Here is a 22,498-nt window from a genome sequence, read left to right as displayed (position 1 = left end):
GTTTATAGTATAACTATAAAGTAATGAGATTGATCTTTTTAAGTAACATAATAAATCTGTGTAGTCAAATGAGTGATAATGTTTTAAGGTAATGATCATGAGAATCTTTTCTAAGAATGCTACAATGTCCTAGTGCCAATTTTGAAATCTCTTTTGTAGTTATCTTCAAATGGATAGGAATTTCATAGTTTAATCATTTGTTTACTTTGGCCCCCAAGAGTATTCCAGTTAAATCATCCTTCATCTACGAAGATAGATACTTAAAGGAATGTTAATTCAGGTTCTGATAATAATTCTTAAAATTTGAGCATTTACACACTTAAGATATGTAAATTATAGTAACCACTTACATCATAGACATCTTTTGTATATGCCTATCATTTTGGAATAATGAGATTTTTAAAATAACAGTGACTCATAACATTGAAATAGGACTCTACAACTCAAAAGTGGTAAGAATAATTTTATACTGTGTAACAAATCCCGTATCAAACTACATCATGAAAGTCTGTATCTGTTAGTCTCTTATATATATTATGTAGCTAAATAGCATGGGCCCAACAAATTGACAACTTTCCTATAAGTGTATCTCCACGAATCACTGTAGTTGAAATAGTACTTGAGTGTCAGAAATAGCCTTTATGTAAAATGTTATTAATTAGCACCAGTATTACTTGAAGGTAAAGTGAGACATTAACAGGAATGCAGAATGCAAGTTTAATTTCTTTTTTCTTTTTTTTTTTTTTAAAGATTTTATTTATTTATTTGACAGAGAGATCACAAGCAGGCAGAGAGGCAGGCAGAGAGAGAGGAGGAAGCAGGCTCCCTGCTGAGCAGAGAGCCCGGATGTGGGGCTGGATCCCAGGACTCTGAGATCATGACCTGAGCCCAAGGCAGTGGCTTAACCCACTGAGCCACCCAGGCGCCCCGCAAGTTTAATTTCTAACTATAAGAGAGAAAGCATCTCCCAAATGAAATACCAATTAGATTTGGATTATTTTTAAGGTCACAGCCAGGAAAGTTCAGACATAAAACATTTTAGGATTTTGCCTGGAAAAGTTAGAAAAGCCTTGTATATTGCTCTTTTACATTCTATTCCCAAACAAGATATATGTGCTTACGTTATCAAGACAGTGCAATCTCACCAAGAAGTTCCCCGTGAAAGAGACATTTAACATTCTATATATTAGTTCAAAAAGATAACAAATACAATAAAAGTACTTAAAAGCAATCTGATTAGAGCAAAATTTACATTAAGTACAAAATATACAGTAAAATGAAACATCTTATTAAATAGATCTGTAGGTTAACAATATCTTATTTAAAGGTACACATGTTCATGAATCTATTTTCACATTTATTTGTTCTATTATATTTCATAGCTCCTATCACCACTGCATGCTTTTGTTACTATAATTTCTAGGATCTTTGTATTTTTTTTCTGTAAGTATTCCCATGACTTTATCTGCAAAGGTAATTTTAAAAGTATTACTTTCAGAGTAAAAAAATAAGAAATTCCATATTTTTATAGGCAGTTGTGCAAAAAAATTAAAGTGTTCGAGAAATGTCTCTTGATCTTTATAAATTCATCATTATAAAATGTATACTTTTGTACTAAAGTAAAAACTGTCTCCCTTTAAAATTAAGTGTTGCCAACCTACTGTATAATTCTGGCTCTAAAGTTATATATTAAATCCTTGACTATTAATTAGAAAAGCATTATTTGAAAAGATCTGCCAATAAACATTTCTACATGTGTTTGCCCAATCTTAAAAATTTTCTTAATTAGAACAGTTGGGAACACTTAGAACAGAACAGTAGTGCTTTTACATTATGACAGTCAAGAAGTATTACAGTATCCAAATCCCCAGACCTGGGATCCAAGTGTTTAGTCGTGACTCAGTTGCAAGCTGATAGAAGAGAAGCTGCGTCCTACACTTGTACACAATGGGGCAATGACAACATCTGTTATAGTCTTCCATATTGTCTGCACCGAAGGCAGGACCATTAGGCAGGTCTTTACAAAAGGCATTATAATCCTAGAATGGAAGAAGAGATTTGTGTAAGGATTATTGGTGTAGCCAAATAAGGCCAGTGACTCTTGTACATACATGAAAAGATATAATAATGGCCTAATTCACCTAAATCTGAACATCTGAAACAAATAAATAGTGACCCACATAGTGATAAGATGCACAGAGATATGTTGCTTAAAAAAATAAACAGGCATATAGATGATAACACCAGTATTCTTTCTATAGATGGCATGCTATCTGAAACAGTAAAACAAAAAAATAAATAAAACGGTAAATGGATCTACCTGGTCTCTGCCCCTAAACATTAACCTGCTTAATTATTCAAAATTCCCTGGAGTTCTACTTGATGGTAGCCTTTTCCTGTTGCCTTATTCCACTTCCACCCCTTGGTCTAGGCTGGGTTGGACACTCCTTTTTTGTGCTATAGTACTAAATTTCTTAATCCTTAAATTTATCAAAGGGTATCATAAATACATGGCTATACTTCTGTCTTTCCTACTTGAATAAAAACCCCTCTCCCCCTTTTAAAGGATTTTATTTCAGAGCATGAGCAGGGGGAGGGGCAGAGGGAGAGGAAAAAGCAGACTCCCAGTGAGCAGGGAGCCCCATGCAGGGCTCGATCCCAGGACCCTGAGATCATAAGCTGAGCTGAAGGCAGACGCTTAACCAACTGAGCCACCCGGATGCCCCTAGAGTATAAGCTGTTTAAGTGAGTACAATCTTGACCTTTATTAAAGGTTTGGGGGGAAGTGAATTTAGCATTGTCATGCTTAATATTACTAATCTTTCATGGTAATTACATACACTGAAAAGAACTGTGTGGTAGAGTTAAAAGAACCCTGAATTATGTCAGAACTCTTAGACAAAACAAAACAAAACAACCTAGACTGTCCTGAAATTATTTTTTCCTTATGTCTTTTTGTAAGATAACTGCAAATCTTCATATTCCTCAGGCTGATTTTCTGTATAATCCTCTGTATAATGCTCTCTGTTGTAGTAGTGCTATTTGAGCACAGAAGTATCTTTGAATTCTCAGGAATTGTTGGTAGCCTCAATGGGGTTTTTATTATTATCTGGATGGGCACAAGGAAGTAAGGTTGATTTTCTTGATTTGCTATTAAAATGTGACTTAAATAACGGTCTGTTGTACTTAGCTAACAGTGAAGGGAAGATCAGGAAACTGTCTGATTGAGATATTTTCAGAATACTGAATATTCCTAGATGTGTACACATTTATATTTATCTCATATTTTGTTCCAAGTACTAAAGACTTAAAGAAATTTTTAAAGAAAATTAATTACTAGGTGTTTCAAAGCTAAATAGCTCAATAGAAACCCGAATGATGACAGCTTCTGATTTCTTATCACATTATGTTTCTCACTTGATATGTGGCCTTGGGCATATCACTACAAATGAAAGTAGAACCGGAGTTCGTAAGATTGGCTATAAGGATTAACACTTACTATGCACCCTTGAAATGCCTATATGATGCTGTCATTATAATGTATATATGATATCATCATTTGTAAGTAGAACGATTTGAAGTCAGAATATATAGTATAAAGAAAATGATCTCAAACTGATGTACTCTAAGACCAAAGTTTAAATCAGAAAGCTTCCTAACCAAATCTACTTCACTGAGAATATAATATACTTTCCACTCTTCCATAGGTTGAGACATTTTCTATCTCATAATTTCTTAGATTTCTATATCCTAAAAGGGAATGAAGCACAGGACAAAAGTGGACTTTCCAGTGCAGCTAAGTGTGGCTGCTTACATGTGAGAGTTCAGTTGATAGGATGTGGTAAACTCATTTTATTTTCTTTAAGTTGTTGTTCTCTCACTGTGGGTCAGAGGATCCATGATTCAAATGCTTCTTTTTTTTTTTTTTAAGGTTTTATATATTTATTTGAAAGAGAGAGAAAGGGCGAGAGAAAAGGAGAGAGAAAGGGAGCACAAGAAGGGGAAGCAGACTCCCTGCTGAGCAGGGAGCCTGATGCAGAACTTGGTCCAGGGATTCCTGGATCTTGACCTGAGCTGAAGGAAGGCACTTAACCCACTTAGCCCCCAGGCACCGGATCCAAACACTTCTTAAAGAAATCTTTTAATTTGTAAGATTATACATTCCTCCATTGGACAAAGCCCTTGGGACAGAGACTTTTACTTAGCTTTGTATTAACTATAGTGTCATATAGATTGCATTGTTATAGCAATTCGCTGTATAAAAATTTCTTCTAGAAGTGAAATTGCTACTACTATATTTCTAGAAGTAGGACTATCTATTTGAATTGCATCCCAACAAACACAAAAGGTAAGGGTGCTCCAGACACATTTCTTTGATATGATCCCCTTATGATCAATAATCTGCTGTTCCCAAATGGTGGTTATCTCAGTCTGAATGTGGTATGGTAGCAAAACAACCCATTGGTCCCTCATGACCTGTACTTCTGACCTAGGATCCAACATCACCAGACTGAGTTCTGGATGTTTTGTTGTTGTTTGTTTGTTTAAGGAATCTAAAATCAGATCCATTGTAATGATGTGATGTGGGTTGAATATCTATTCTGCATAGTTTCATAGCTTTGGTTCTCAAACTCTTGGTAATAACAACCCCTACTTCCTGCCAAAAGGGAAAAAAAAAGGAAAGAAGGGGAAGTGAAACAATGGAGAAGAAAGGTTTACTCAAATAGGTTTGTTTTTTTATAGGGCCTCTCCTTGATCTGGTCTTATCATGTCAAGGGAATGTAATCCATTAATGATAAATCTATTTTATCAAGATACACGCTAACTTTTAAGCATTTTTTTGTTTGAAGTAACTCCTCTACTTGCAATCACAGCTGCCTGATGATGAATGGATGATTGTTAAACATTAATGACCCACATGAATGTAATTTGAAAAACAAGCTGAGGTTAAATACATTTTATGTGTCTGAAAAAGAAATGGTTTGATGATTCACCATTGGAAGCACTGCACACAAAAAACATCTTCTGTTTTCAGGCGACCCAGGTTAAGAGAAGCATCATTGGGTAATTGTAGCTTTACTTGTATCTTTCCACCATTTAGTAAATGAAAACCATTTGTCTTTAATTCCTCAGCCAGTGCTTTAGGAAGTCCAGCTTTGTTGATTATAAATGCAGCACTCTGTATTTCCAAAGCTTAACAGTCAACATTTCACAACATACTATGTGGTCACTCAGTTTTTCACATTTTTGAAAGAGGTTACACGATTGGTTTTGGTTAATTAGGAATCCAAAACTTTATATGCTGGCTTGCACCTCTTTTAAAAAAATCCATGTGCTAATAATGTCAGATTATAAGCAAACTATATATCTGGCCTTAGTGAATTTGCTTATGTATAAAGGCAAAGATTTTCATTCCTCCAACAGTCTTTTTTTTTTTTTTTTAAGATTTTATTTATTTATTTGACATAGAGAAATCACAAGTAAGCAGAGAGGCAGGCAGAGAGAGAGGAGGAAGCAGGCTCCCTGCTGAGCAGAAAGCCCGATGCGGGGCTCGAACCCAGGACCTGGGATCATGACCTGAGCCGAAGGCAGCGGCTTAACCCACTGAGCCACCCAGGCGCCCCTACTCCAACAGTCTTTTGACACTTTCAATATATTTTAGTTGTTTCCATCTTTAGTGACCAAATTATGAGACTGACGTGCTGCCTACTGCGCTAAGGGGGCACCTTTTAGTGACCAAATTAAATTGGTGTTGTCCTTTACTTATTTGGTGAATTTTTATTTATCTTTTTTTTTAAAAGATTTATTTATTTATTTTTGAGAGCCAGCCTACAAGCCAGGGAAAGGACAAAGGAAGAGGGAGAGAAAGAATCCTCAAGCAGACTCCTTGCTGAGTGCCAAGGCTGATGCAAGGTTTGATCTCTTGACCCTGAGATCATGGCCTGAGCTGAAATCAAGTTGGTCACTTAACCAACTGAGCCACACAGGTACCCAGAATTTTTATTTATCCTTTAAGAGATTTTTTAGATTCCTTTTTCTCTATGAAGGCTTCCTAGTGCCTCCCTCTTCCTTAATAGACTTAACAGAGTTTTCCTCAGCATCTACTTCTGTACCTACCCTGCTACCCTGATATGCTGAATAAACTGAAGGCAGATTCTACATTTTACTCATCCTTGGACCAGTGCCCAGCACAAACTAAGCACTCAATAAATTTATCGGGTTGAGCTAATTAGCTAAGTAACTAAAAGAAATTGAACTGATTTACAAGGTAAAGGGAATTGAGAATAATTCTGTAACTTCTAACAATGAACACAACATGGGTTAGGGTGTGGCAATACCATAAGAAGTGACTAAGAAAGACATGGAGGCATTTAGGATTATACATTTTGCCAGGACTGCCCTAAAGCACAATCTTGACAACTGTTGCAATACAGGGGATGATCAGAATGTTCTTTCCCTCAAGACAAGGTGGATAGCTTTTAAAACAATGTAACATTTTCCTTTAAAAATTTTTAATGCTTAAAATGTTCTCCAAAGTTTTATGATGCACTTTGAGTGTGAATAAAGTTACTCAAAACATCCTATTAATGCCCAGGAGGTTTCATACTTATTTCCCTTTAAGTTGATGCCACTCCCTATGTTGTCTCATAGGTGAAAAAGTAATTTGGAGGCCTTCTCATTTCATTATCCTGCAGCTTGACTTTTCATTCATTTCTGCTGGGGGCCCCTCACCTTAATTGCACACACACAGGGTCACATTCTTGCCATCTGCTAGTGTCAGGATTGGAGCAGCCCCTCCATAGCATTTCTTAACCAGGCCTGATACCCCTGTTGAATTATACTGTCACTGGCATTCTGCTCAGAGATCACTTTTGTTTTAGCCCAAGCACAGGTAGTGACTGAATAAATGGTGATGATAGAAGTAAGAGCCTAGCCCAGAACCACTGGCACAAGTCCTAACTTGTCCTATAAGAGAACAGCCTGTGGCAGGAAGCATGGCCTCCAGGTCTCCACCTCCACAGTCAGCGGGGGCCTTATTAACATCAGAAGGAAAATCACACCCGAGGGCAGAGGGACGTTACTTCTGTTTAAACTCCTAACCCAACCTATGATTCTCGAAAAAGCACACTGCCCTTCAAGGCCTCCCATTTCTTGCTACTGTGGCGAGCTGATGCGTGTTCTTGCAAGCAGGCTTGGGAGAAGGGGAGTGCAGGGGGCATGTGGCAAAGAACATTTCTACGTTTCAGAAAGTCGGTCCACCCCGGTGTGCCCTTCTCACCAGATGTGCAGACAGCTGAGGATGGCAAAGAGAATTCCTGCAGCGAAGGCCATGGGGATAGCCAGGAAAAATGTCAGGAACTTGTAGATCACGTATTTGCTGATTTCAAAGAGGGCATGGCTGCAAATCCACACTTTGTCAAAGGAGTGTGTAGACACCGGCTCTGCAATCACATCCTCGAAGGCCACCTGCAGAGGCAAAACACAGGAACACCCAACTGTCACCCAACCCACAGCCCCGGGAACCAGGAGTGCTCGGATAGAAGAAGCGAGAAGGAAGGTCGCCTACCTTCTCTTAGGGTGAGGTTGGGCACACAAGAATTTGGCTAAGAATTCCAAGTTACACAGGCGGCCCCAAGGCATGTGAATTCCGGGTCCCGGACCCCGCGGGGCTGACCCAGTGGCGAGGGTGGGGGTTGGGGTCCGGGCAGGGGTAAAGGGGGCACCCGTGCCCCCAAGCCTTGGCGGGGCCCAGGTTATGGCCCGCCCCAGACTTCTTCACCTTGAGATGCGAGTTGAGCCGGTGGGGATCCCGATCGGAGCCCGAGTCCGCGAACTTATCCAGGTCCCCGTAGTCGACGCCGCTATGGCGGCTGTAGGCATCGTCGTCCATGAAGAGCTGGACGTCTGCTTTCTCGGTCTCCAGCCCCATCACGGCGCTCAGTGCGCGGCGGCGGCGGCGGCTGCAACCCGGCCTGCGCTGCCTCCCCTTCCCGGCGCGCCCGGCTCCGCCCCGCCTCGCCTCTACCCTTGCGGCCCGGGCGGCGGCTGCTTCCCGCTGCGGGCTACCACTCCCGGTGGGGGCCCAACCCGACCCGAGCCCCGCCTCGCTGCCGGGGCTGAGGGGCGGGAACAGGACGCAGCCGGAGAGGTGGTTCCCACCCAGAGTCCCGCCGCAGCGTTTCGGCCTGCTCCACGTCTGCCTCCCCGTCTGGAATCATCCCAGCAGGCACGTTCCGGCCCTGCACCGGCGGGCGAAGCCTGCCCTGGGGACGAGGACCCGTATTCCCGGGACCACTGAGGAGCCGTAGAGCCCCCGGGTCTTATCGCTTGATGCTTAGAACAGAGACTTTTAAGAGCTGTCCAGGGATGATGGACTTAGTGCAGGGACGCAGCTAGGTGTTTAGGGGCGCAGGTATAGAATCACAACGTTTGCCTTAACCTCCCTGCTGTACCGTTGACTTGTGTGCTCGGGACCTCAGCTACCTCCGTGTAAAATGGGAGCAATTGGGAACGCCTGGGTGGCTCTGGTCATGATCCCAGGGTTCTGCTCAGCAGAGAGCCTGCTTCGCCCTCTGCCCCTAACCCCTGTTCGTGCACTCACTCTCTCCCGTCTCCCCCCAAATAAATACATAAAAGTCTTCTTAAAGAATCGGAGCAATTGTTCCTGCTTCACAGAGTTGTCGCTTGAGAATTAAATTCCTGTAAAACTCTTACGTGGTCTTAACACACAGTTAGGACATACCTGACTGCCAGGCAATCCCACAAGTGCTTGAGGATCCAGGAAACACGTCAGCGCTTCAGCTATCTCAGCGCCCACAGATGTGGGAGCCTGCTGGAGGCAAGGTGAGGAAATAGAGTCCCTTTGGTGAGCTCCCTGTCCAGGAGTTTGCACTCTCAGAGCAGAAAGGAGGTCTCTCTCTTTTTTTCCTTTCTAAATTAAAACTCTCGATTTGCCTTTGAATCAAGCCCTGTTGAAAGATGTCAGGTATCTCCAAGATGTCAGGTATCTATCTGCAAGATGCAGTCACAGCCACAACTACCTGTAGCAAACATGTGAACAGACCCCTACCATAAAGCCACTCTGCAGGAGAAGAGCCAGACTGCAGAGCGCTCACTCAAAAGCTTTCAGAAGGGAAGGCTTTGCATGTTTATAAAGGTTTAAAAGTCTGGTGGACTTAGATACCTGTTTGGGGAGGGAAAGTACTTAGTGAAAATTTGCCAAAAGCGAAATTGGGAGTGCCTGCTGCTTGCTCAGGGCCTGAGATGCAGTAGGAACATACTTAAGTATTGCTGAACTACAGTGTATTTGGAACTTGCTGCATTCAAATCCTGGTGTGTGAACTGGATTTGAAGAATTGCTTTTTCTGAAAAAGAAAAAAAAAGATGACTTTTGAAACAATAAAAATTACATACAAAGAGCAGGATCTGAATAGGAAAAACATTTTGGAGCCAAAACTCAGTATTTCTAATAATTAAATGGATGGCAGTGTTGTAACCCCATGGTTGAATCTCATGCCTATCATTGTGCACCTCCCCACCAAGCAGGTGGTCCTGCTTGCCTATTCTCTTCTTTTCTTACTTTACTTTCCCCATTTTATTTATGTTTAGTCATTCCAAAGTGATGACTTAGACATTTTTCTTATTGCTTTTTCTATCCTTCTTTACCTCCTCCTTTCACCTAAACAGACTGATTCTCTTCTAGAGAGTCTTGGGGCTCTCCTAGAGTTGTTGCCCCAAAACCGTTTTTCAAAGTGAAATAGTGAATAGAATAGAAGACATTAATACCTCATAAAATTCATAATAATGATTACCAGGAAACAGAAAAGAAATGCGTTTACAGCTAAATAGCATTTTGTAAAAGTTTATTTTCCTTAAAATAATCCCAGAGTTTAAGATATTGCTGAAGAAGAAAGTCATTCCCATAGTGCTGGAGTGAGTTAAAGCAGTGACTGAAAATCTGGCTAAACTTCTTTCCTTTCTTTGTCCTCTGATCACATTTACATTGCCAGTGGGATTAGTAAAGCAATAGTTATCAAAAGTAATTGACTCATTTTTCAGGCAGCAGGGCCAAGAGGCCAAAAGGCAGAAGAAATTAACATTGTCTTAATGGGACAACTTAGATTATAAATTCATTTGTAAAATGATAGGTATTTATGAAAAAGTTACTCTGAAACCTAAACTAAAAGAAACCCATCTAGGTTTGTTGTATTTCCCATAGAGCTTAAAAAAGAAGGATTCACTCACCCATTTGCTATCAAATTTTTATTGAGCACCTCCCCCATGGGTTGATCTGTGTGAGGTTCTTATGTTGATGAAATTCTGGCTCATTTCATCATTTTAATACCAAAGATTTTTTGAGAGGAGCTATAAAAATGATTTTGCTTATCTTATTAGTAGATACTTAGGAGATGTTAGCTACTGTTCTCAAGGACTTTAAACCAGTGATTACCAAGGCAAATAGTCCCTACTAACTGGGAGGGAAATCTAACAGGAAAGGGAGAAGACAGGAAGTGGGTTAGAGCTAAATGGCTGAGCACACTCTAGTATCTCCCAGATCACAGGGTTACTCCTTCCATAGCTTTCTTTCTTTATTTTTTTTTAATTGCCCTATAACCAAGGGAACTAAAAAATTTCATAATAAATACATACTGTTATACTCCTCTCCTAGCTGTTATAGCTTCTGATAAGAGAGCTGATTTTCAGATGGCATATTAATATATTTAAGGAATAATGACTTTTTAATTGATTAGTTTTTATGAGTAACTTGATAATTGATTAGTTTTTATGACTAGGACAGCTTATAATTATTTTGCTCCTTTTCCCAGTGTATTGTCTGAGAAAGATAATTTTTCTGGTTCATTGAAAATTGTATCTGAATACCTTTATGAATAAAAATAGCTATTTCCCCCCTCTTTCTTTCTTTTACTTCCTTTCCTTTCCCTTTCTTTCCTCCTTCCCTCCCTCCCTCCCTCTCTCCCTCTTTCTTTCTTTCTCTCACAAATCACGAAGGTGTCATCTTTTCCTTCTGTATAGCTTACATATAACTTTAGGGCAGGTCTGTTTTTCAAACTGCCATGGTGAAATTGGTTCCTGATGAAAATAGTAAAGACTCCTTAAACATACCATATAGTATTATGAGTTAATAATATTTAAAACATTTGGAGTAGACCAGGTTTTCTCAATCTCTACAGTATTGACATTTAGGGTTGGCTCTTTCTTTGTTGTGAGGGGCTATCTTGTGCTTTGCTGGATGTTTAGCAGTATCTCTGCCCTCTGTCCACTAGTTGCCAATAGCACTCCCCAGTTATGACAACCAAAAACATTTCCAGACATTGCCAAATGTCCCTTGGGGGCCAACATCATCTTTCCCCTCCTTTCCCAGGCTGAGAACCCTTAGATAGGACATTGTTGAAACAGTTCTTCATGTGAATAGGAAAAATTATGCTCCAGCTGTCCATTTACAAACCCACGATGAGTATAAATCTCAGAACTATAACACCAATTTGTCAGAAATTCCAGGGATTTTTGAAATTAAACTTAAGGATACTTGTTTGCTCTCTTAAGTTTTCAGAATAACCCCTTGTCGTTGTTTAGTTACAGATTTTCAATACAATGCTGGTATTATTTGAGGGATACCTACACCTCATTTAGAGACCAACAAGAAGCAACTGCCAAGCCCTGTCTACCTTGCAAACTCCTGCTCCTCCCTCATATGGGCCAGAATGATTTTAGTAATTATAGCTAGATAAATGGAAAATTGGAACTTCTTGATTCCCTCAGCTGGTCAGGTTTAGTAATTTTTGAGACTCTTCAGCAACTGGATAGCTTTTCAAGTTTTATATGACCTTAACAGAAAAGTCGATGGATCTGTTAGTGAATAGCCAGACAATTGCTTAAGCATCTCTAACCAGACTTGCTTACTAACAGCAAAGACTAAGCCTGAGAAATTTGGAAAGACCTCCAGAGTCCTGTACGACCTATTCTCTCTGTAGATAGTGGCCTTCCCATAAACTGTTTCTGGCCTAGCTCCCTGTCCCCCAGACCTTCTTCATCAGTGTATCTTTTCATCTTCTCTCTCCATCCCCACCCTCCAATTATCCCCTCCTCAATACATAGGACAGCCTCCCACAAAACAACTTAAAGGAACAGATTAAAAAAATACCTGTTGTTAAAGTTATTCAATAACTTGTTATTGAATGAAGTTATTCAATAACTTGTGGGGTGGTGCCAGGTAGTTGTATGGCATTTAATGAAATCTTGTTAAATTTATTTTTCTTACCTATCACTTGTCTTTATGTCTACATTCTGAGTAAAATTAGCCTTGTACCAGCAAACCAGGGAAATTTTAGTTTAGTATTAAGACATAGTCATTTGTTTGTAATTAGTGCCAACTTAATCTGTTTCAAATAGTACCTCCTCTGGCCAAAAACCTCTCTTCAGACACAAGAATTTCCAGAATTAACTTTTGTTTGGAAATACTTAACTATTAGACATAGGGAAAAGTGCACTCTTAAAAAGTCTATATCCCTGATTAGAGCTGAGAGGATAGGTCATTCTGTTCTTATTCAAAACAATGTATGACAATTAATTTCAAATTTATTTTATCCTGTTTTCCATAAGTAAAGGATGTTCCTGTTTAATCTTTTGAGTATCCCATTCATTTCTGGAATACTGTATACATAAATAAGACATGTGCATAGGACTTTGATATTTTATCTTTCTAGAACATGAAATAGGTGCTAATTAGCTTTTAGTGAGCACTAACTTTCAAGTTAACCTCTTAATAAATACAACTTCCTCTATATTCAAATGGGAACGTATTTCTGTAAAGATGAATAGTTACATGTTTTCCAAATACAAACTGAAATGTGTACAGTAAGATTACTGATTATTAAAACAACAGATCTAGAGGTTGTTTTCTTGATTTGGGGTTTTATTTTAGACAGAGAAAGTTAGCTTAATTTGAAGACTTTGTTTTCTTCTATAATTCTTTTTACAAATGTTATTTCATTTTCATTTAGAGTGAATGCCAATTTAAAAATATAGCTAATCTACATTAGCCAAGAGAAAAAAGGATGGAAATTTTGTTTTGTTTTGTTTCATATTAGTGCATATTTCCAATATAAGAATAAAGACATAAACACAGAATACCTTTTACCTGATTCTTGTAAAGTAGCATTTTAGTGTCTGCGAGGTGACCTTTAATGAGCGCGAGAGTCATCTGGGAATCAAGAGCAAGGGGAATCCAACTGCACGGAACAGATGGAACACTGGAAGGCTGCCATGGGGTTGGGCAGGAGAATTTTTAGATTATATTTTTCTATCAACAAATATGTGGGAAGAATTTTGTTTCTACAGAGTTTACTGAAATAATATTTGTCTATTTCTGTTCTATGGTTACACGAAACTATAAGGCAGATTTTTATACTACTTAAAGGCACAAAATAAATTAAGCAATTTAGGTATCTTTTTCCACTCTATCTGGGCTGCTGAAGCCCAGACAGACCCTCTGTCTGCCAATTGCTTTTTAACTTCTAGGTTCCTTGTTTAGAACACTGAGAGGACTGCATTTAAAGGTAGATATTAAAGAAGTTACTTTATTTATTTATTTATTTTAAAGAAGCTACTCTATCTACTAAATACATCATATATAGGACCATTGGCATTCTTGTGTGTCTGAATAAGGTAATTTTTCTCTAGTTAAACAACTAGTAAGTGAATAAATGTCTGATTTCAAAAGCAATTTTAATGGATGTTTGCATTTTCTTAAAAAAATAGGAATCCTTCAGAGCATTCAGAACATTCTCATCATGCTAATCTCAAGAGAAACAATAAACTTTTCATTGAAATATGCACTGTTTCCTATAACATCTGTATGTCATCTGATGTCACCATCTCACTTTTGGTACCTGATAACGATTATTTCTCAAATAGAATGACATTTTCTCTTTAATAATAGTGAACGAATATAAGATTCTGCTTGCCACTTATCAGTGTACATACATTCACATAATTACACATTTTACTAACAAGTATGCCTTTTCCTTTTTAAAAATTATCGTGGTCATTGGAAGCTCTTGGATAAACATGTCACTGAAAATAAACTTAGATAGTAAAACACTGTGGCCCTGAAAAACTGCATACTACTTTATTTGGAAATAGTAGAATTTCCAGAATGCTGCTGTAAAGGGCATGTTACTCAAATTACTTGGTTCTGAAGACTCTTACTATGAAAGCAAAGTATTTTCTGAAGGAGTAGAACACAAATAGCTAAATGTTTGAGCCAAAAAATGGAGTTATTATTTTATCACTTTGGAAAAGCTTATCCAATTTCACTATGTATGTATTGTCTTTTTAGTAATAAAAAAAACCCAACACAGCATAGTACAAAACACAAGAGGTGACAAATGAATGCTAAGTTTAAATTATTTATAATTATAGGATTCTGATTATCTGTCAGAGTTCAACTATCTATTAGGAGCAGAATAAAATGCAGGTAAGTTCCTTTTAGGTGTAGGGAGATGTTTTAGGATATTAGAACCTCCTTTAGAGGCCTATACTTGTGCCATGGATCTTACCTTCTTCTAAGTTTCTTTGGTGTTTTCTTGTTGTTTGTTTTTTCCTGCCAGAGAAAGTATTTCCATGATGGAACTGTTTCTTTTTTCCTCCTCTCTTTCTTGCTTTCTTGCTCTCTTCTTTTCCAAAATGTTATTTTCCCCAGTCACACAGTCTTGCTCATTAATCTCAGGGTTGGAAAAAACTTACAGGTTCTAGACCAATGTTCACCTATCAATGAAACTTCATAATTGATCTTACAGATTGTTGGAATATTTAGCTATGGTTGCTAAATATGGTTGCTATAAAATTCTTCATTATTTGTTTCAGAGTCATATATCTGAAATTCTTCCTTCTTTTCTACTTATCTTTCTCCTTCCTTCCAACTGTCCATCCAACCATATCATTTTCTGCCTTCTACAGTTAAAACAATAGTATGAAATGTCAGCTCTTGAAGTGTTTGAAAGTAGTTTTTATTTTTTTAAGATTTTATTTATTTATCTGACAGAGAGAGATCACAAGCAGGCAGAGAGGCAGACAGAGAGAGAGGAGGAAGCAGGCTCCCTGCTGAGCAGAGAGCCCGATGCGGGGCTCTATCCCAGGATCCTGAGATCATGACCTGAGCCGAAGGCAGCGGCTTAACCCACTGAGCCACCCAGGCGCCCCTGAAAGTAGTTTTTAAACACCAGCCCCTGTTGCTATTAAATCCCCTTTCTAAGTGAACAGATTCACTTCCTGCAATTGTTCTTTACATGTCACTGTTCCCAAATGTTTCTTCTAATTCTCTTTTTCTCTGATCCTGTTTTCTTTCTTTTTTTTTTATTAATTTCTTTTCAGCGTAACAGAATTCATTGTTTATGCACCACACCCAATGCTCCATGCCATATGTGCCCTCCATAATACCCACCACCTGGCTCCCCCAACCTCCCACCCCCTGCCCCTTCAAAACCCTCAGATTGTTTTTCAGAGTCCATAGTCTCTCATGGTTCATCTCTCCTTCCAATTTCCCTCAACTCCCTTCTCCTCTCCATCTCCCTATGTCCTCCATGTTATTTGTTATGCTCCACAAATAAGTGAAACCATATGATAATTGAATCTCTCTGCTTGACTTATTTCACTCAGCATAATCTCTTCCAGTCCCGTCCATGTTGCTACAAAAGTTGGGTATTCATCTTTCTGATGGAGGCATAATACTTCATAGTGTATATGGACCACATCTTCCTTATCCATTCGTCCGTTGAAGGGCATCTTGGTTCTTTCCACAGTTGGGCGACTGTGGCCATTGCTGCTATAAACATTGGGGTACAGATGGCCCTTCTTTTCACTACATCTGTATCTTTGGGGTAAATACCCAGTAGTGCAATTGCAGGATCATAGGGAAGCTCTATTTTTAATTTCTTTTCTTTTTTTTTTTTTTTAAGATTTTTATTTATTTATTTGACAGAGAAATCACAAGTAGGCAGAGAGGCAGACAGAGAGAGAAGGGGAAGCAGGCTCGCCGCCGAGCAGAGAGCTCGATGCGGGGCTCGATCCCAGGACCCTGGGATCATGACCTGAGCCGAAGGCAGAGGCTTTAACCCACTGAGCCACCCAGGCGCCCCGCTATTTTTAATTTCTTAAGGAATCTCCACACTGTTCTCCAAGGTGGCTGCACCAACTTGCATTCCCACCAACAGTGTAAGAGGGTTCCCCTTTCTCCACATCCTCTCCAACACATGTTGTTTCCTGTCTTGCTAATTTTGGCCATTCTAACTGGTGTAAGGTGGTATCTCAATGTGGTTTTAATTTGAATCCTGATGGCTAGTGATGATGAACATTTTTTCATGTGTCTGATAGGCATTTGTATGTCTTCACTGGAGAAGTGTCTGTTCATGTCTTCTGCCCATTTTTTGACATGATTATCTGTTTTGTGTGTGTTGAGTTTGAGAAGTTCTTTATAGATCCTGGATATCAGCCTTTTGTCTGTACTGTCATTTGCAAATATCTTCTCCCATTCCGTGGGTTGCCTCTTTGTTTTGTTGACTGTTTCCTTTGCTGTGCAGAAGCTTTTGATCTTAATGAAGTCCCAGAAGTTCATTTTTGCTTTTGTTTCCTTTGCCTTTGGAGACATATCTTGAAAGAAGTTGCTGTGGCTGATATCGAAGAGGTTACTGCCTATGTTCTCCTCTAGGATTCTGATGGATTCCTGTCTCATGTTGAGGTCTTTTATCCATTTCAAGTTTATCTTTGTGTACGGTGTAAGAGAATAGTCGAGTTTCATTCTTCTGCATATAGCTGTCCAGTTTTCCCAGCACCATTTATTGAAGAGACTGTCTTTTTCCCACTGCATATTTTTTCTGATCCTGTTTCTTATCTCGGAATCACACATAAAGCGTGGTCTGGGGTCTCAGCAGTATGTGGTAAAGCAAGCATGCTATATTGCCTTCTGTGTATTGATCTCTAGACTGATTCTTTGAGTGCTGTATCCTGGTGCTGATTCAGACTAATACCATTGGATAGTAAACTTTCTAAGTCCTTTGTATTCCTTTGTATTTTGATTAGGTCATCTGCTCATATGAAGTAGTTGATTATTTGACCTCAATAGGATGACTATATTATTCCTATTAAAATTTATCAAGCTTTGAGTTTCTTTTCTTGTTTTTGACAGTTTTCAATGTATTCCTTTATTGTTAATCTGTGTTTTTGTTTAGATCTTTATTCGTAGTCACTGGTAAAATTTTGAATAGGGCATGTTGAGAACTGAGTTAGTTGTAAGGCATTTCAGTGTAATGGCTATCAATATTATCTATATGCTGATGATTGGAAGCCTGTTCCTAAACTTCAAATTTATATGTCCTGCTGATAACTTAGACATCTCAAACTTTTTATGTCCAAAACTTAGCTCTTGATTTCTACCACTGGTTATTCTCATCACATAGTTGGTCAAACTCAAAGCCCAAGAGTCAACTTGAATTCTTCCATTTCCCTCATTGCTTCTTTCCCCATCAAGCTGGTTAGTTCTACCTCCAAACCCAGTGCTTTCACCTTCTTTCATTTTTATTTCCTCTCCTTGGTCTAAATTAACATCTCAACATGAATCATCTCAGTAGGCTCCATGTTTGACTCTGCTTCCATTCTTCTCCCCAAGATTATTTTCTCCACACAAAGCCAAAGAATATATATATTTTTGTTAAAGTGTTATATCATATATATATATATATATATATATACACACACACACACACACACACACATGTCATATATGTGTATCAAACATATATACACATATCAAAGTGAACAAATTATAAGCATCAACTCAACTTATCACAAGGAAAACACACCCTATAACTTCTACTCAGATCAATAAATAGATTACCAGACCTCAGAAATCTGTCACATGCCAGTCTCTGTACCACCCTCATCTCCTCCCCCAAAGTAATTATGTTCCTGAATGCTAACATAATATATTAGACTTGCTTGTTATAAATTTCATATAAAAGGCATCATACATAATACTTTTTAAAAGTCTAATTCATTTCATTAAACATGACTGTGAGATACATCCATTTGTAGGGAGGAATAGTTCTGTCATTTTCATTTCATCTCTTCATTGCTGTATGGTGTTTCATTGTATGAATAAACCACAATTCATTTATCTACTCCAATGTTGATGGGTATGTGGGTTGTTTCCTTTGAGGGGTTCTATGAATAATACTGCTATGAACATTTCTGAATATGTCTTTTGGTGCATATATATGCATATTTCTGTTGGGTTTATATCTAAGAGATTATTCCCTGAGTTAAAGGGTAAATGTATGTTCACTTATAGTAGTTATTTCCATTTTATAAAGTGATTTTACTAATTTACACGTTCAACAGCAGCAAGTGAAAATTCTAATTGCTCCACATCCTTTCCACAAATTTGTTAATTCAATAGGAATATAAGAAAATATTAAGGTTGGCAATGTCAAGAGTGAAAGGTGACAGACCCCTGTTGTCTTTCTAAATTCAGGAGGTGGGTGAAAAGGAAAATCGAGTACTGATTTGAGACTGCTATTTTTCCGAAAAGGTGTATCACTGGAAAACACACTCATAGGAACATGAAAGGGTCAACATAATCAACCTAGCTCCTCAGAGAGTAGAAAATACATTCTTATTCATTCTGCTTGCTTCCTGGGAGTGGATATATCAAGTGTTACAGGTTACATCTTGCTTTACAAGCTGTCTTTTAAAATATCTGATTAGGAATGAGTGAATTTTTTTTTCTGAATATGGTGATATATTCAGTATGGCAGTTTTTCTTTTACATGCTGATGACTTATCTTTTTCTCTTATCTTTGCTGTCCCTTTTAACTGCATACAACTTGAAATATATATATATATACACATATATATAAATTTATTTTTAATACATTTAAAGATCTGTAATTTTGATATCTAGGGATGACAGTTGAGAAGTACTGATCTACTTCCTGATGATTCTGATTAACCTTCATGGTGTAAAGCCAATGTTAACATCTCAGGTCCAAACTAAAACATTTCTGGGAGTACAACGAGGGCACTCTTGATAATTACATTAGGATAACGAGTGTAGACAGAGACTATTTGGGGAAATTAAAACCTATTGCCACTGAGCTTGACAACAGTCTTCAGACCATTTTTCTCCATTTCCAGGGCTATGGATGGCAGACACTGTAATTTGGGATGCCTTAAAGTTGATTAGAGGTGTTCAAGAAGTTGGGGAAAAGAGAATTTTCCCTGAAAGTATCATGTAGTAGAAAAAAACATGAGTTTAAGGTTAAGTTTTTAATTCCTTTCCTAAAAATCATTAATTGTGTAACTTTGGTTGTTACTTGACCTCTCTTATTCTTGGGTTCTTCATTGTAAAATGGTAATGACATAAGCATGAAACAAAATGCCTCAGGAAGTGTTAAATTCTGCCATTACCAGAAATGATACTTAATACATTTTAGTCTCTTCAGAGGGTCAATGCTTGTAGGAAACAAGGTAACCAAAGGGAGGGGAGGTGACTTCATACTGAATAGGTTTAGTTCTCTCACCCAACTCATAATTCTTAATATTGTGTGTGTGTTTTACATTTTTCTCCAAATCCATTTTACATTTGCTGCTAAGAACTGTCCTGTGAGTTAGGCAAGCCAATTATTATTATACCCATATTAGAGACAAAGAAACTGAGGCTCAAAGAAGTATATAGAGTTGAGAGTTTTCACTGTTATTAAATATTAGGTCCAGGACATAAACTTGTTTCTTCAGTTTTGGTCCAGGACTTTTTCCAGCATGTCCACGTTCTTCCTGCCTTTTTCAAGGAAATGGGTGGAGAATTGATTAACTTTGGCCTTAGGCTTGAGATAGATATTACATTGGTTTGGAAAAAACCTTTCAGTAAAACATTTAAGGTATGTTTGTAGAATATGCTCATTATTTTTTTGATACAAGTATCGATTATAGTTCTGGAATCAGCTAAAGAATAAAATCACTAACCTCATAATCTGCATATGTATTATATATATTTTGGTTATTCTAAAACAAAGGTTTAATTCTGCAGTGGCTTTTCCCTGAATGCTAGAAATGCCTCAGATAGCTTTCCTTCAACTCCTTATTCAGTGAGAGCATTATATTCTGGGAGTGCTGATAGTATATCCAAAATGAAATAGATAATTTCAGTTTGTGAAAAAAGCACATAAATTATTTTGAAGGCAAATTAAAAGGAAATCATGGGCCAATTATTATTGAGAATTATTTTCCACTGCCTTCTTTGATTAATAGCATGAGGGAGCTAGAATTAATCCTAAAACATTTGGAGCTTAAAAATTAGGGCTTTGCTAGTTCTTCAACAACAAAGGAAAGAAGGGAAAGCAGGTGGACAATGTTCCAAGTCAATGGGAGTGGCTCATGCCTTTCCAAAAGGGGATGAGCCGGTGGACTGACCCTGAGCACTGGCAAGGGAAGGGGCCACCCACATGGCTGCTGGTTTGGCCCAGATAGCTCTGAAGTACATCAGAAAGCACTGCACTAAAAGAGTAGAAAGAAATGTGTGTACTTTGCTGTCTTTGGGAGAATGGTCTAAATGGAACCATACGGAAAAAAATTCAGGTTATTTTTGGGTTTCTTTTTTTTTTTTTTTAAACAACAGCTTTATTGAACTATAATTCACATACCATACAATTTACAAATTTTAAATGCACAATTCAGTGGTTTTTGGTGTATTCACAGAACATGCAGTCATCTCCACAATCAATTTTAGAACATTTTCATCACCCTCAAAAGAAACTGCACATTAGCTATTATCTCTTAATACCTCCATTCCCTCCTCCTCCCCCCGCAACTTCCCCAGGCAACCACTGATCTACTTTTTATCTCTGTAGATTTGCCTGTCCTGAGCATTTCAAATAAATGAATGCATGCAATAGCTCGTCTTTTGTGATTGCTTCTGTCTCTCAGCACACTATTTCTTTTTTCATATACTTCTTAAATTATTAAATTTTATTTTATTTTTTATTTAAATTCAAGTAGCCAGTGTATATTACATCATTAGTTTTTGACCTAGTGTTCAGTGATTCATTAGTTGCATATAACACTCAGTGCTCATCACATCACGTGCAGTCTTTAATGCCCATCACCCAGTTACCCCATCACCCACCACCTCCCTTTCTGCAACCCTCAGTTTGTTTCCCAAAATTGAGAGTCTCTCATGGTTTATATCCTTCTCTGATTTCTTCCCATTCAGTTTTCCCTCCCTTCCCTTATGATCCTTTGGGCTATTACTTATATTCCACACATGAATGAAATCATGTGATAATTATTTTTCTCTGATTGACTTATTTCACTTAGCATAATACCCTCCAGTTCCATATGTGTTAATGTAAATGGTAGATATTCATCCTTTCTGATGGCTGAGTAATATTCCATTGTATATATGAACAACATCTTCTTTATCCATTCATCTGTTGATGGACATCTTGGCTCCTTCCACAGTTTGACTCTTGTGGACATTGTTGCTGTGAACACTGTGGTGCATGTGCCCCTTCCTTTCACTACATGTGTATCTTTGGGTAAATACCCAGTAGTGCAATTGCTGAGTTGTAGGGTAGCTCTATTTTTAATTTCTTGAGGAACCTCCATACTGCCTTCCAGAGTAGCTGCACCAGCTTGCATTCCCACCAACAGTGTAAGAGGGTTCCCCTTTCTCCACATCTTTGCCAACATTTGTTGTTAATTTTAGCCATTTTAACTGGTGTAAGGTGGTATCTCATTGTGGTTTTGATTTGTATTTCCCTGATGGCAAGTGACGTGGAGCATTTTTTCATGTCAGCGCAATACTTCTAAGGTTATCAGTATTGCATTATGAATCAGTACTTCATTCCTTTTGGTGGATAAGTAATATTTCCTTTTAATAATGTTATTTATCCTTTAGTAGTTGGACTTTTGGGTTGTTTCTACTTTTTGGTTTTGGTGAATAATGCTCCTGTGAACATGTGTCTATAGGTCTTTATAGAGACATGTTTTCATTTCTCTTGAATCCTAGAGGTGGAATTGCTGGGTCGTTTTGTACTTCTATGTTTAGTCTTTTGAGGAGCTGCCAAAGTGTATCCTAAAGTGATTGCACCATTTTATACTTCTACCAGCATTTTATGAGGGTTCCAGTTTTCCACATTCTCATCATTGCTTGTTATTAGTTATCTTTTTGGATATAGTCATGTGAGTAGATGGTAAGTGGTATCTCATTTGGAAAACTATAAAAAAATACCATAGAATGGGTGGCTTATAAAAACAAACATTTATTTCTCACAGTTCCAGAGGCTGGGAAATCCAGGATCATGGTACCAGCAGATTCAGTGTTTGGTGAAGGCTTCATGGTTCATAGACAGCATAAAAAACGTATTACCTCAAAATCTTATTCTGTAGATAGTGGAAATCACTTGGAATAAATGTTTCAAGAAGA

The 22,498-nt window shown here is 38.1% G+C and overlaps 1 protein-coding gene across 2 annotated transcripts; it reads right to left on the bottom strand.

Annotated features, from left to right (window-relative positions):
* Window positions 1-1,366: 1,366 nt before the first annotated feature.
* On the bottom strand, window positions 1,367-8,550 carry CAV2 (caveolin 2). 2 transcript variants are annotated; one of them, XM_047695179.1, is made up of 3 exons: window positions 7,781-8,072; window positions 7,280-7,467; window positions 1,367-2,039 (listed from the first exon to the last, which is right to left on the bottom strand). In XM_047695179.1, exons 1-3 carry the CDS (start codon window positions 7,928-7,930, stop codon window positions 1,889-1,891), a joined length of 489 nt encoding a protein of 162 aa, XP_047551135.1. In that variant the 5' UTR covers window positions 7,931-8,072; the 3' UTR covers window positions 1,367-1,888. The 2 variants fall into 2 exon arrangements, with proteins under 2 accessions (XP_047551135.1, XP_047551136.1); XM_047695180.1 differs by lacking the exon at window positions 7,280-7,467 and having other exon boundaries at window positions 7,781-8,550.
* Window positions 8,551-22,498: the final 13,948 nt, after the last annotated feature.

This window comes from Lutra lutra, chromosome 11, assembly GCF_902655055.1.
Source record: "Lutra lutra chromosome 11, mLutLut1.2, whole genome shotgun sequence".
Taxonomy (NCBI): Eukaryota; Metazoa; Chordata; class Mammalia; order Carnivora; family Mustelidae; genus Lutra; species Lutra lutra.
This window is presented reverse-complemented; position numbering and strand designations above follow the sequence as displayed.